Source organism: Anser cygnoides, chromosome Z, assembly GCF_040182565.1.
Source record: "Anser cygnoides isolate HZ-2024a breed goose chromosome Z, Taihu_goose_T2T_genome, whole genome shotgun sequence".
Taxonomy (NCBI): Eukaryota; Metazoa; Chordata; class Aves; order Anseriformes; family Anatidae; genus Anser; species Anser cygnoides.
In genome coordinates this window covers 21182388-21197646 of record NC_089912.1, presented here as the reverse complement: position 1 = coordinate 21197646, position 15259 = coordinate 21182388, and the positions used below count along the sequence as shown (strand labels likewise).

Below are 15259 nucleotides of genomic sequence, written 5' to 3'. Positions count from 1 at the left end.
GGAAGCAGCAGGAACAAACAGTTGGAAATGCAAGAAGCTTTCCTATCAGAAAGACCACCAACTTGCAAGTGCAGGGTTAGAACTGGCATAACAGGAGACTTTGTTCACACCTGCATTTCTGGATCTGTGTGACTCCAGGTTGGTTGAGAATTAACAAATTTTATGAAGTGTTGCCTATGAGCCCTCATTTTCTATTTTTCTGGAAGAAAATATGGACAGGAAAAAAAAGTATGTCTATCTGATAGCAGCAAGTCAGTTATTTCAGGAAGAAGAGTTTATACTACCCTCTTTTCTGCCGCTCACCCCCAAGACTGAATGCATCCAGCATATTATATAAATCTAGAAGAGTGAAATGGAAAAGGCAGTGGAAGGGGGTGAGTGGAGAGAGCAGGAGCAGACAAGGACATCATACTTCTTGTTCAGAAGCGAAGTATTAGAAGGTAGTTTCAGAAGTAGGTTATTGTCATTCAAGACAGATTCTGAAGGGGAAAAGAAGCATTAGCTCTATAGTAAGAATAGCAGGCTATTACACTTTCTAGCTACTCTTTCCCCTCAGAAAAGCAGTCTTTGACTAGTATATCTGCTAAAGGATTATTTCCCAAGAAACAGATTTGTTCAGATGACCTCTGGCAGTTATGCTTCTTACATATATTCTTTCAATTTGAGAAGTCAGATGATGTGGTCTTTGGTTGCGTGGTTTTTTTTGTTTTGTTTGTTAAGCTCTGTATTAATATTTGCATGCAAAATGAAATTTGGATGTCTTGCTTTACTGTATAGTTCTCAAAAGCATAAACTCTTCTTGAATAGGAGCAACTGCTCTGCCCAGCTTCAAGGAAGAAACACTGAGATCTAACATATTTCATATCAGCCATGGCAGTTATCAGCACACATTAAGCACTGCGACCAATCTATTGCTGTAAGACTTATATACATGAATACCTGCTTTATAACCTATCAATGGTCTCTGACAAAATATCACTGTCAAGATGCTTAGCTACAAAAGAACATGAAAATATACCTGCCTGCCACAAAAGACAACTACTTACGTTTAACATTCTACAGGCAACTACACCAAGTTTCTATCACCACTTAAGCAGGGAGCTCGATCTCAGCATTATACAGCTCCTATTTCTTTACCTTTCACCACCAGTATTTGTCAAGCATCATCTGAGAAAGCGCAAGCTTGCAATTCTTCACAAGCAGCTCACTTCAGCTGAGTAAGTTATTTTTACTTATCACACTTCTAAACATCATAGATCTCTAACATTCTGACATCACGTGAGTGCTCAAATTAGTTTATTATCTTTGAAGATTTATTCAGATGATCACAGATTTGGAAGTAAACTGAAGTAGAAACTGTTGTCCAGAACAGAGAATTAATTTTATTACAAGAAAAAAAAAGCTTCACCAGGGTTTAGCACAAATTGTAGACGGATATCCTAACACAACTGACTGTTCTGCTATGTTTAAAGTCATAGCCCATGACTCTTACTGTTACAAGAAGAGGACTAAAAATAATCTTAATGAGAACAGAAAGAGAGAACTCTTGAATGAGAAGAATGAGAACTGCCTCTCTCTATTAGAGAAACAGCAACCAGTAGGTTCAAGTGCTTTTGTGTTTGGTTCTCACAGAAAAGATGTAGAATTCAATAACCAGTTTCTAAAAGGCAGCCAGGCATCTGCACATATCTGCTCTGCTCAGACTATCACATGACAATGGCCTGACAGGCACGCTAGCTTAAAACTTGCTGTTCAGCTGAGCTTCAAGTATTATCTTGTCTGGTCCGCAGAACTGGCGTGTTCTTTTCTGTACAAACTTCCAGGAGAAAAAAACAAAGGCAGCTAAGACAAATCTGTAACAGCCTGAAGGAAAACAACACCCCCTCCAAAACACAAAATCTCCAAATAACAACAAAAAATTTCCCACCAAAATGCATCAAATTTCCATGAGGACACAGTAGCTAGCTACTTGTACAAGAGGATACACTCCCAAACACCTTTTGGAACTGAAAAAAGCTAACATTCACAATCAGAGTGGGAAAAACAACTTTCCATTTTTCTGAAAACGGTGACAGAGCAAGGGTACAACTTAACAGACTTGCTCGTCACCTGTGAACACCAAATTAAGAAAGCATATACAACTATGCCCTGCAAAGGCAGTCCATGACATGTTTCTGCAGTTAGATACGGAACTGAAGGCAAACATTTTGGAAAAACAATTCAAGATTAATTCACTACTCTTATCGTATTCATTATTTGTAGAACTTTATGTGGCCAGCTTTTAAAGACACAACTCAAAGACCTTCGAGATACTCCTGACACTGAATGATTTGAAGCACTGATCATTATGGTCCCCCCACGTAAGAACACTACAGGCTAAGATAAAGTAATTCATTTTTGGCCAAATAATCACCACAATGACTTTCATTCTAACCGTAAAAGTGCTTAAACATGTTTAGTAGGACTGTTTGTTTACAGAATCAAGAACCACAATACTAACAAAGTCTTCTCATCTCCAGCAGCAGATGGAAGCCTCAGTTTCTTCCACCTTTACAGGCCACTTTTAACAGTTCTGACACAGCACTTAAAAGTCAGCAGCAATAAGGAATAGCTAAAACATTTTATTTCAGGTACTTTCTAATGGCTGTCCCAGAAACACAGTAGCAAAGAGGCCTTAAGTACAATCAAAAAAGCCTAAAAAAACCCCAACAGATTCTGAACTGCATTAACAATTCAGGAAGTCATTGAGTTTCTCCCTCACCTTTTTTTAAGGTTGCATTGTTAGATAGATAATGAAATAAATTTCAAGCCTACAGGAGCTAGAGAGGAATATCACCACATTTTTACAAGTATCACTGCAAAACTATAGTTGTTTATACCTACGAAGAGTCAGAATCCCTCCTTCCATGAGCCATCCATACATTTCCTTCACCTGGATTTTATAGCATCTAATAGTGATAGGAAGCTGTAGAACTCCATTCTTGTCCCTACAGGCCAGCTAGAAATAGGTTTCTCTGCAATTTCAACATGTCGAAGAAAAAAATTCAATCTCACTCATATTTTTAACTAGGTCTTGCTTTCATAGAAAGTAAGGCTTATGCAATCAAGCTAAAGGCCAAAAAGTAGATCTCTCACATAGCCTTCACACACTGCTTCTATCCATGGCATTGTTTCTATTCAAGGACTGGATTAACATCACTGTCTAGCAAAACAGTCCTAATAAAGAAAAATACAATTACACTTGTGAATGCACAGCACTAGAACCAAAAAGAGAGAAGTTATTCGCTAGGATACAAATGTATCACGCAACCTTCCTGCTTAGAACAATCTTTACTGTGAAAGATGTCATCTTCTATCTTAATCTCCACAAATTGCTCTTTTTCCTGCTTACGAGTCCATCCTAGCCTCAGTCTGTATATTAACTGACCTTTTACAGACCACTTTTTGTTGTGTTAGACATGCAGTATGTTAGATGCTTTCAGTTCAGTGCCATATGCATTTCAAAGAATGCCTCCCACAGCAAACTCAAACTCATTAAATCAGTTCCGTTTGTTTTCTCACAGAATTCACTTCAGTTGAAACAATCTGGCTGCTAACATTTGTTCCTTCTGTTTAGTTCCCATCAATATTTACTCCAGCCACCTTCTTCCTTTACATTATCCAGCCAGAAGAGAATTTGGCTTTCCTAAAATACCCATTCCAGACTGCTCTGGTTACAAAAAGCTGACTTTAAATACTGTATATATTACTAGTACTAGAAAGCTTCATTTTTAAAGCACTGCTAGTCTTTCTAAGTCATAAAATCAGGTAATATAAATACAAAAGAAATAGGAAAATGCCTCTCATTTTTACTCTCTATTTCTCTTAAAACAGTTTCAGAGAGTTAATAAACTAGTTAATATATTCTGACGGTGTCATAAGCAAATGTAAATTCAAATATATGCAAATATAAGTTTGGTAAGTTCAGAACAAACATAATAGACATGAATATAAATCTATCTATAAAAAAAATAGCCCAGAACTAAATGCTATAGAGTTAATTTAGAAACACTTAATTAGTTAATTTAGAAACTAAAACCCAGAAATAGCTTGGCCAGTAGGACAAGGGAGGTGATCGTCCCCCTGTACTCTGCTCTGGTGAGGCCGCACCTCGAGTACTGTGTTCACCTTTGGGCCCCTCAGTACAAGAAGGACATCAAGGTGCTCCAGCGAGTCCAGAGAAGGGCTACAAAGCTGGTGAGGGGTCTGGAACACAAGTCCTGTGAGGAGTGGATGAGGGAAGTGGGGTTGTTTAGTTTGGGGAAGAGGAGGCTCAGGGGAGACCTTATTGCGCTCTACAGCTACCTAAAAGGAAGGTGTGGGGAGCTGGGGGTCGGCCTCTTCTCACAGGGAACTAGTGATAGGACTAGAAGGAACGGCCTCAAGTTGTGCCAGGGGAGGTTTAGGTTGGAAATTAGGAGACATTTCTTCTCAGAATGAGTGACGACGCATTGAAACGGGTTGCCCAAGGAACTGGTTGAGTCACCATCCCTGAAGGTATTCAAAAGACGCATAGATGTGGTGCTGAGGGACATGGTGTAGTGGTAGACTTGGCATTGCTACGTTAATGGTTGGACTGGATCTTAGAAGACTTTTCCAACCTAGATGATTCTATTTTTGAATGACTAGATCAGGGAATCAATGAAGATGAATTTAGTATTGTATTCAAAGCAGAGAGCCAACAGACTTACTCAAGAAGTAGTTGTAGGAACATTGTTGCTATTGAGAAGAAACATTTGAAACCATGTCTTGATGTACATAAACCTATTATACCTCCTTTCCTGAACAGTATATACACCTGTAATTGTGACAGAAACCATATCCAATGTTAGGATAGTAGACAACCAGCATAAAAAGTACTGACTGATTAATAAGGGATTGCAAGTATTGACTACTGACTGGTTACTTATCAAAACTTTCATATATCTCTCTTCAAACATGCAGTACTGTCATGAATCAAATGCTAGTGAATTGATAGGACTTTTCCTATAAAAGGTTTGTTACCTTTTCATTATGATAAAAAAGTCTTGTGAAAAAGGAAATACCCTCTGGCTCATAATACAATCTGAATTACCTTTCTTCATAACTGGAAAATGACATGAATACCTTATGTATAGGTATGAAGCAGAAAGAAAAGATGTAACTTAAATTGTGGTGTTTTTTTCTTTTGTTTGTTTTTGTTAATTACATAATACTACTTTATTGCTATCACCAGAACATGTTACTAGCCAGCTAACTCTGCCACACTACGCAGCCAGGGTACACACCACTGAGAAACTGGTACTTACACAGACTTAACCAATGCTATAGAGTCGCACAAGAAAAAACCTGTATATCATTGTGAAATTAAGAAAATACACTAGATTTTTCTATTAAATAAGTTTCTCAAGGTGCCGCTAATTCAGTATGTGAAAGTAATTCTTAATTTACCTTACAAAAATATATATTGTCAAGAGTGTAAGAGAAGTGTTTACTCCTGAGACAACACATACAAGTTTAGTTGAAAAAAATCCCAATTAATCAAAACTTATCTAACCTGAAGTCATATATCACTTTGTTTTTACTAACAAGAAAGATAAAATCTTCTACTTTGAGTTGAGAGTGAAAGGCTACACTCCAAATCAGTTTTACGACAATATACAATCAGTAGCAAGATGTATTAACAATCACAGAACAACTTTGGGCAAAGACGAATCTCATCTGTTTTTCCTTTTTAGCACATTATTTCTCCTGCTAATTTTCAAGTTCAGAAATAGAACAGTGTATTTCAGAAGACCATAGGACCTTAAATAAATATGATTGTTGAACCTAGCAACGAACGGTGAAGGCAGCAAGGGATGCTTCTAATACCTAAATGCATTAATTCATTACTTACTGAAAATTTCCAGGAAGTGTACCTTCAACAGACTAAGAAACAGTTAAGACTGGCTACAATGCTCAATTGCATAAAATTAAAATTTAAACTTTCCATTGCAATGGTACTGCTTCACATTTCCTTACAGCCAAGCCAAGAAAACGACCTTCTACAGCACGAAGAGGTTTTAAACCTCCTCCCCAGAAAAGCATACTCCTTCAAGTCCAAGAGCAAACAAGTTTATACAGACACACCAGAAGAAACAAGTAATTACCAGCAAAGAGGTCTTCTCTGTCATCATCTAGCATGATTTCTGTCGGCTTTGGACCATTGGAGTTTGTGCTGAGATCTTCTGCAGGAAGACTTGCTGGCTCTGGAGATGAAGGACTTGACTGTTAAAAAAAAGAAATAATTAGCACAGAGCCAGTTGCCACGTGTCAGCATAAGGATTATTGCAACAAGCATTCTTTCATTGCAAAGAAACAGGGAAAGATGTACAGAAAGGAAACCCTGTCAGCTATTTCCATTTCCTACTTCTAGTGTGATAACAATGAACAAAGGATATGAGCTAGTCAACAACTCTCTTCATTTCTTTGTTGGAGAAAAAAAAAGTTATTCATTTCCTCAAGTTTAATTAGCATGTAACAAAAGGTGCTACAGAAGTATCTCGAATCACTTTATTAGTATTGCTGAATGTAATTTGATTAAGCTCCTTTTCAAAAGGCTTATATTTAGATTTGGATTTGTACACAGAAAAAAATAAACAAATCTTCAAGTTCTCTATCCCATTTTATTCAGAGATTAAAGAGTAGATTAATGCCACTAAAACTACTCATCTCTGCTTGCAGCCAGAAGTAGTTTTGATATCTTTGCAACAGTTTGAATTCAGGGATTATTCCTACGTAGGTTCGCACTGTACTGACATGGAAGCTAGGCTTGCCACCGATGCAGTTTTTTTAATTCACTGAAGACTAGAATTTGCCCTGTGAAAAGAGAAATACTTGGAAGACACTCAGGAAAATAGATGAATCAATGTTGAAGTTGAGGTTCTAAGTATACAGCTTACTCAGAAAACAAATACACATGTAACTGAAGACCAGTGCTTCAGTTACCAAATCCTGTTGAGTATGCATCAACCAGGTTTATTGCAATAGGACTAGAAAATTTGCAAGACTCACTTCCCACAGTTTCATCCAAGATAGCTAGCTAAGGGCTTTTCAACAACAGCATATCTATTCATGAATGCATGCCCTTTTCAAGGGCATCTGTAAATTACGTCATTATGTGTTTCCTAATTTTTGCTGGGAGTTGTCATCATTTAGGTTCAGAACCAAAATTCAAAACAGATATGAAATGTTTCAGGCTACACTTCAACAAACACCATGGGCTATAAAACACTAAAAATGCCTGAAAAATACCAAAAAACCATGAAAGTAATCTGTCCAGATTATATACTGCACATTCATAAGCGTAGCACAGACATTGGTCCTTAGGGAGAGGCCTTCCTGACCACCAGCTCTCAAAGAACAGTGTATGTTCCAATACAACATACATACACAACCACAGCTTTACCCCAAGCAGCACAGAGCAACATCCTGGCCCCCACATCAACCCAAACCACAGTCACCTGAAATTCTGGTCAGAGGAAGTAAGCAAGAAGCAGTATCCTGCCCAACAAATTCAGAGACAGTACATAATTGGTTTTTACAGGACAAACCAAACCAAGACTCTCTTGACCTCAAGATTTTTTTCTTCTCAAGATGCAAGGTGAAAGAAAATACGAGGATGCCAGAAAGTCTGTGTTCCTTTAAACATAAACCCTATGTTCCATTCAAATGACAAAAAGATTATATTCCCTTCCCTCTCCCACCAGCTGCCTCTCTCTGGGAATCCCACATATAGTGTTGGGAAAACAATAAAAAAACAAAAGTTATGAGCAACAAGTCATGAGCCTCTCAAACTGCTTGCTGTGCTTTACCCTAGAGCTTACTAAGAAAGTCAAAGCAGAAAGGCTGGGGAACTATATGAAGATAGTAGAGTTTATAAACTTAGAAGCAAATGGCCCACTAGCCACACGTACACTTCTCATCTCATACTACACCAATGCCCAAATGATCCCACAACAAACACAGTGCTGTGAGGTAACAAAATTGTATTTGTTTATTCTCTGAGGAACGATCCTAAGTTGTATCGCAGGACATGTAACTAGTTTAGAGGAAATGAGCTAGCAAGTTTAAGAAAAATCACCACTTGACATGCTTCATTATTCTACAAACGACAGCATAGATAGCATGCATCACATGGAGAGGTCAACACTTAAGCGAAATGAGAACTTGCAAGTAGCACATTCCAGAAGAAACAGCCTCTCTCTCTGTGTAGGGCTGCACAGAGCTGCAAGTTCAAGGTTGTGTACCTCAGCTAGAACAACAAAAGCTTTATTTCCCTGTGAGGCTCCAGCAGTTTATAGTTTTATCAGCGTAAGTGATTCTGCACAGAAACATCACAGATTACTCATTCCAAGTAAGTTTCTCCACTGCTCAACTCTGAGTAAAACCCCACTCATATTTATGGTTCAGCACATAGTGGGTACCCCACACTAACAGGGATACAGAATGACACGTAGTTCGTGCTTGTCAGTTCACCTCCAGGAGAAACAGCTGTAACATGGCCAAGCACATGGAATGAAAGCCTTCCTGACACTTGCTGTACGCAGCAGATGGCTTCCGGCTTTATCCCTTAATTGTGCACTTGATTATGAATGGTGAAAAAAACAACGTGAAAAATACTCACATCTTCAAGATATTCTCCCAGCCTATCTCCTCAGTTTTATCTGAAGCAGCTGTTTTGCTCACTGATGATTACTTTTGATTACACCTGGCTTCTAATTACAAAAAAGAACCCTACCAGGCAGAAAAATCATCTTGAACTCTTAAACCTGATTCACACACTGCATAATATGAAAAAGAACATATTTACATGCCTAAATCAACAATTTCACCAGAGGACTTAACCTAAGCCAATAGCAAACCATTCCCACCTTGAAAACAGGAAAGAGTCTTTGTAGGAGTAGACATAAACATGTGGAAAGATGCCACGGAGCCCTGGTAGGATTATGGATCTGAGCTGGGAAAGATGCTGCCCGTGGCACTGTTCAAGAAAGATGCACTACGTACTAGGCTTCACAGGCATAGTTCACGTATCAGTTACAGCATGCTTCCTCCATATTTTGTTTACCCCATTTCCATGAAGCACAAGTGGAGAATACTTGCAAAAGGAGAGGCCTTGAACAAACTGCAGAGGCACCTCAGAAAGCGCAAGAAACAAAGCTTATTCATGCAGCTGTTATAAATTGTTAAAAAGGCATGAGGTCTAGAAGCAACTGTCACAAGAAGATTTCCAGTGAAACACAGGTTCTTCCTATGCATTATTTGTTATATAAGTATGAAATAAAATTCCTATTTGTTGTGTACTTCAAGTCCTGCTTTTTAAGAATAATAAGTATTAACATTTAGCTTTGTGGATGATTTATTTTAAAAGGAAAATTTCTTTCATTTAAAATAGCCTTTCGCTGAATACGGAATTTCCCAACCTATAAATCTTTAAATGGCTCTCTGGAATTTTTAAACAGCTGTCATTCTCAGATGAGATAAGTTAAGGATAGAGTTAAATATCTTGACAAACATTTGGGACTATCTTTATATGAAGAAAAAAACTTAAAATGAAAAAAGCTTAAATCACACACATATATATATATGTATATATATACACACACACACACACAAGCTTCTTAAAGATGATTAATGGTCTGAACAGCTACTGTAGTTCCGGACACAGCACCAACCTGTTTTTAAGAGTTTCATAACAGTTTAGTTTGCTGTCTTCAGAAGTCATCTTCAAAACAGACAGCTGTTCTCAGAGAACTTTATGAAGGCACAGAAAGCCTCTGCCCTGAATGTGTCAGAAATTACAGTCAATAATTCCTAACCATCTGATTATTTTGCACAATAAATGGGTAAGAGAATGCTATTCAGCCTCTCAAAAAAAATAAAAAAAATGTACCCATGCACCCACGCAAGTATTAGTAATACGAAGCTATTCCAGTTACACTCTCCTACAGGTGCAAGCTAAAAGCCCCGATTTTGTTCTTTTACGCCTATGGAGTACAGCTGAAATGTCCATAAAAATGGCAGTCAGAGAAGCTGTTAAATACACAACACAGAGAAAATCTGAGTATCAGAAAAGAAACGGAAGATGGAGACTAGCACAAACTCATTGCCCAGACAACTCATACAGACAGCATAGCTGTTTAGAAATGTTACACTTTCTTGATGCCAGTGATTCACAAACCTGTTCCTGAAACATACATGCCTGTAAAGCTTCCACACCGAAACTCAAGGGAAGCACCCAAAAACCAAGATGCCCAATGGCCAGGACATTCAGGATCCTCCTCTACTTGTTGTCTAGAAACAAAATTTTGATGAGAGGACTGTGGGCCCATTCCAACCTAAACTGGCAACCACAATCTCAATTTTCTTCCCTTCAATTGTGCATTATATTGTGGTAGCAATAAATGAGTATTTTTATAGCCTTGACTTACGAAGGCACCAAAACAAGTTCTCACGTTTTCTGTTGGCTGATATTACAGCCCTAGATATTTGGGCATCATCCCTTAACAACAGGGTCTCTCCCAAACCAGTTCGGCTACCTGTCTGAGCCCTGCCAAGCCTCCTTTGGTGAGATCTCAGTAGGCTGACACAGGCAGACCATCATACTACTCCAATTGCTCCAGGCCACCTGGCTGGTTTTCACTGAAACTGTTACAGAAGCCCACAAAGTGCTGCATGGGCAGAGAAAATAAAGACTCATGTATGAGCATAATGCCCTAAAATTAGAGCACACAATTACCCTACAACCAACTACCGCGTGCTTCCATTACAGCCCGGATGTAACACCAAGGAACAAGACACATATTTCCAGTAGAATTACACCAATTAATTTTGAGCACAGACTTAATCTTCTGTAAAGTTATAGTATAGTGTTCAAGGACTTAATATTTTATTCTCAGATATTCTACTGAGATCATTACTGCTTCCACTGCAATTGCCAGTGTTAAATGCAATATATATATCTAGAAAGACATCTGGATTCTTGTGTCTACTTAATATTTTGCCTTCTGTACAGAAAACCAAGCACATATTGCAGGTCTTTGACATAAACTGTTAAACTGGCAATGAGATTGCATACACACCCTGCCCTAAATAACAGTCCTTGATAGATTACAACATCTGCTTACTCATTGTTTTCAAGTGCCTCCATGTATTCTTCCATTACAAAAAAAAAAGAACACAGGAATATTAATACCACTTGTAATGAGTAGTTAGCAGCTAAGCTGTATGTTCACACAACACCTGCTTTACAGAAGATGGAGATGGGTGATACAGAAATGAGTGAGAAGTGTTTAGGAGAAAATGGAGTAAGAAGTGGCACAACAGTGGCAACAGAAACAAGGAAGTAGATGGCAAAGAAAATTTTCAAGCAGTAGTGGAATAGAACAGACCAGGGAAAGGAGGAGAAGGACAAGGTAATGATGAAAAAACACTGAATGTACTATTTTTCAGAAAATCTAAGGTATGCTTTTTCATATATGTTGCCAAAGGTGACTTTCACATGGTCATTCGCTGTCTCCCCTAATAGCAGCAGAGGACACAGTCAGCAAATTAGCAATTTGTTTATGAAAACTTGTAACAGGAGGTGATTTTTCTTGTAACACAGAGTTAACTTCCAGGACTTCTTACACATATCATAGATACCTTTTTTTAAAAACAAACCAAACATCCGAAAATTTAGCAACTAGATAAGCCCATGAAGACTGTTAATATTATAAAGCTACACAGGGCTCACGAAAACCTTGAACAAAAACCTAGTAGCTGGGAGAGCACTGCAGGTGAGTGCCAGCACATACACATAATTGTCAGCAATAGTCTTTGCACAGCATCTACCACTGACTACTGTTGGAAATACAGTCTTGGCTTAGACAGACCATTTGTCTGATCCAGTCTGGCTGTTTCCACTGATGAAAGCAACTGTGGCAGCTAACGGGAGACCACTCTGTGATCATGAATTCAATGGGAGGTAGTCCATGAGACATTACAATATAGTTGGCACAATAAAAACCCAAGAATCATTCTACTACTCAAAGGCACTGCAGATATCTGACAAGGAAACAAGCTCCCTACCAGCTCAGACAAGCTGCTGCTCAGACAGCTGCCCAGAGTTTTCAAGCTCTATTTTCACAAAAAGGGAAGTGCCCTCATTTAACTCCAACACAGCAGCTTTTCAAGTCCTAGAACACCTTCTTGCTACGCCCCAGAAATTCCAGATGTTACAGCTCAGAGTGTGACATTTTAATGTTTTTCATTGTAGAATTAAGAGGGTTCAATGCAAGACACTAACTTTCAGTATGTGCACTTGGAAAGTTAAAGCTCCAGCTCCTTTCTCTTCACATCCAGAGAAACCACCTTGAAATAAACAAGTCTCCATTTAATTATACAAGTAAGCCTTCCTTATAAACTGCATTTAAATATTTCATATATACTCTTCATAATACACATGAAATTTGTATCTTGTCAGAACAAACTTAGATGAATAAGTGTGTGTCTTCTAATAAAAGATTTTAACACTGAAGCTATTTGGAAGACTTATTACAGCTTTTCCACTGCACATCCAAATCACAGGTAAGAAATAAACAAGATGCCTTTTGTGAGCTGCAAAGAGAATGAAAGCAAGAAAAAATGCTCAGGATGGCTAAGAACAGGAATTAGTCATACAAAAATCATATGCACAGCTCCAAGACAAACCAGCTAGGAACCCTTTCAAAATACCATCCCCTTCATTTACACCAGCTTTGGACCTCACCATCCCCTCAGGTAATCCACAAGCAAGTATGCAATCAACTGCAAAGAGCTGTTGTTACCTTAAAGAACTTCCACAGCCATTTAGAAACATGAATATTTATAGGATTAAAACAACCCTCAAGACAGAAGGTTAATTAAGCCCACACCTGGGATAACTGCCTTTCTGTGGACTAAGGTGCCCTATACACTTAAATTATATGATCTAGCTCCATGGCATTGAGCAGTCCAAACTCAGTTTTCATGATTCAAATTTTCCTTCCAAATTTGCTAGAATGTCACAAAAGCGAGGCTCTTCCCTAAATGCTGTAGCTGATTAGATGACAAAAAAAGCTTTACTGACAAAGCTTTTCAAAGCTTCTCTTTAAGCAAAGAGGCTTCCCCTTTCCACTTAGCTACTTTCTTCCAAATAAACTGCATACAAAAATGAAGCGGCACAACGGAACTGTCAACCAAGCCACTCAATGCAAAGTGTGTTTCTCTGCCAGCTTTTCAAGTTAGAGGAGTTTTCAGTAACTATGTTTAATCATTAAGAGAACTTTTAACTGGGATTTAGGCATTAATTCTATCATGGTCTAGAATTCAAACCACAGGAGATAAAAGACGATATTTGTGTTTTACTGCAGTCTTGGTGTACAGATCAAGATCCCAACAATACACAGATATACAGAAGTCTACCAATATGATTCTTGTCAACTGCAGGTTCACACCATTTGCTATCCTTCACAGCATGCTTCCACGGATCTTTTTTTTCCTACCATTGCACAGATTACGCATCTACAAAAAGAAAAAGAGGTAAGTGACTGGATAGAGAAGACAAGCGGTTTTTTAAATACATTTAAGAGCCTCTTTGTGTGCTGTCCTTTTTCGCTAAGGACAGGCGACAGCCAGAACACAAAGAAAAAAGGAATGATCCTATTACTGCAAAGGTCAGGGGCAGGAAACTTCAGGAAAAGAGGAACAGGAACAATTTTCTCTTTAAACGGATAACTGCGCACAGGAAGAGCCAAGTCCTTCCAGAAGATACCAGCAGAACAGGCAGGAGGAGCGCGACCGGGGCTTGGCAGGCGAAGCCCCCGCTCCGATGAGGCGCTTTCCACCGCGGGGAAGGAAGCACTCACACCGCCAGCTGCGGGACCGCGGCCCGTCGCTTTTTTGGTGTTTTTGGGGTATTTTTGGGGGGTGGGCGGGGTGGGGGTGACATGAGGGAGGCCTGGAGGCGGCGGCGGCGGCTGAGCCCCCCGCCCCCCGCCGCTGCAGGGCCGCGTCTCCCGGCCCAATTTTCGCCTCACCGCGGCCCGGGCAGGCCTCGCGTCCCGCGGGAGCCGTTCTCTCACCTCCATGGTGGACACGGTGCTGGCGAAGAGCTCCTCGCCGTCCTCCAGCTCCTCCAGCTCGGCGGGACGCGCCTCCCCCAGCGGCGGGGGCTCCCGCTCCGCCGCCATCTTACGCCCCGCGCCGCCCCGCCCCCGCCCGGCCCGCGGGCACGTGACCGCGAGCCGGGAGCGCGCAGCGAGACAGCCCTCCGCCGGCTGCCGCCACGCAGCGGGCACGCGCAGCGCGGGGCCGGGAGGCGCGCCTCAGGCAGCGCGGGGGTCGCGTCGTCCCTGTGGGCCTGAGTAGCTGCGGTGGCTGCTAGGAGATGTAGGAGCTTGCTCGTCGTTTACCAGATGTGATAGCATTTTTACGTTTCACGGGAATGGGGTGTTTTTCAGTGTATCCACGTTTCCCTTTTCGCCACAAACCAAGAACCGTAGTAACACTTCAGTTCTTCAAAGCAAATACGAGATTAAACACACTCTGTGCATACTTTTACTGTGTTCCTAAGTTCATAGATTCACAGAATCGTTAAGATTGGAAAAGACCTCCCAGTTCATCTGTTCCAACCATCCACCTACCACCAATGTCACCCACTAAACCATGTCCCTAAGCACCACGTCCAACTTCTCCTTGAACGCCCCCAGGGACGGTGACTCCACCACCTCCCTGGGCAACCCGTCCCAATGCCTGACTGCTCTTTCTGAGAAGAAATGTCTCCTCATTTCCAACCTGAACCTCCCCTGGCACAACTTGAGGCCGTTCCCTCTAGTCCTATATCACTAGTTCCCTGTGAGAAGACGCCGACCCTCAGCTCCCCACACCTTCTTTTCAGGTAGTTGCAGAGAGCAATAAGGTCTCCCCTGAGCCTCCTCTTCTCCAGACTAAACAACCCCAGTTCCCTCAGCCGCTCCTCACAGGACTTGTGTCCCAGGCCCTTCACCAGCTTCGTAGCCCTTCTCTGGACACGCTCCAGGGCTTCGATGTCCTTCTTGTGCTAAGGGGCACAAAACAGCCCATTGCTCTTCACTGTATCTAAATAACATTCAGACATATTTTTAAGACTTAAAAATTCAAAGAGAAAAACTTGAAAACCTATTCAAAGTGTGCAAGTATTTTCTGTCCAGAAATCTCTCTC

At 40.3% G+C, this 15259-nt stretch overlaps 1 protein-coding gene across 2 annotated transcripts in view; it reads right to left on the bottom strand.

The window, feature by feature from the left end:
• Positions 1 to 14300, bottom strand: part of SNX2 (sorting nexin 2) — a 34283-nt gene extending 19983 nt beyond the window's left edge. The window contains exons 1-2 of one of the 2 annotated variants that reach the window (XM_066989102.1): positions 14142 to 14300; positions 6168 to 6285 (exon numbers count right to left, since the gene is read on the bottom strand). In XM_066989102.1, the coding sequence (XP_066845203.1) occupies positions 6168 to 6285; positions 14142 to 14249 (226 nt within the window). In that variant the 5' untranslated portion in view covers positions 14250 to 14300. Of the gene's footprint in view, positions 1 to 6167; positions 6286 to 13514; positions 13536 to 14141 lie in introns of those variants that run through there. The other variant, XM_066989103.1, reaches the window with a different exon arrangement.
• Positions 14301 to 15259: the final 959 nt, after the last annotated feature.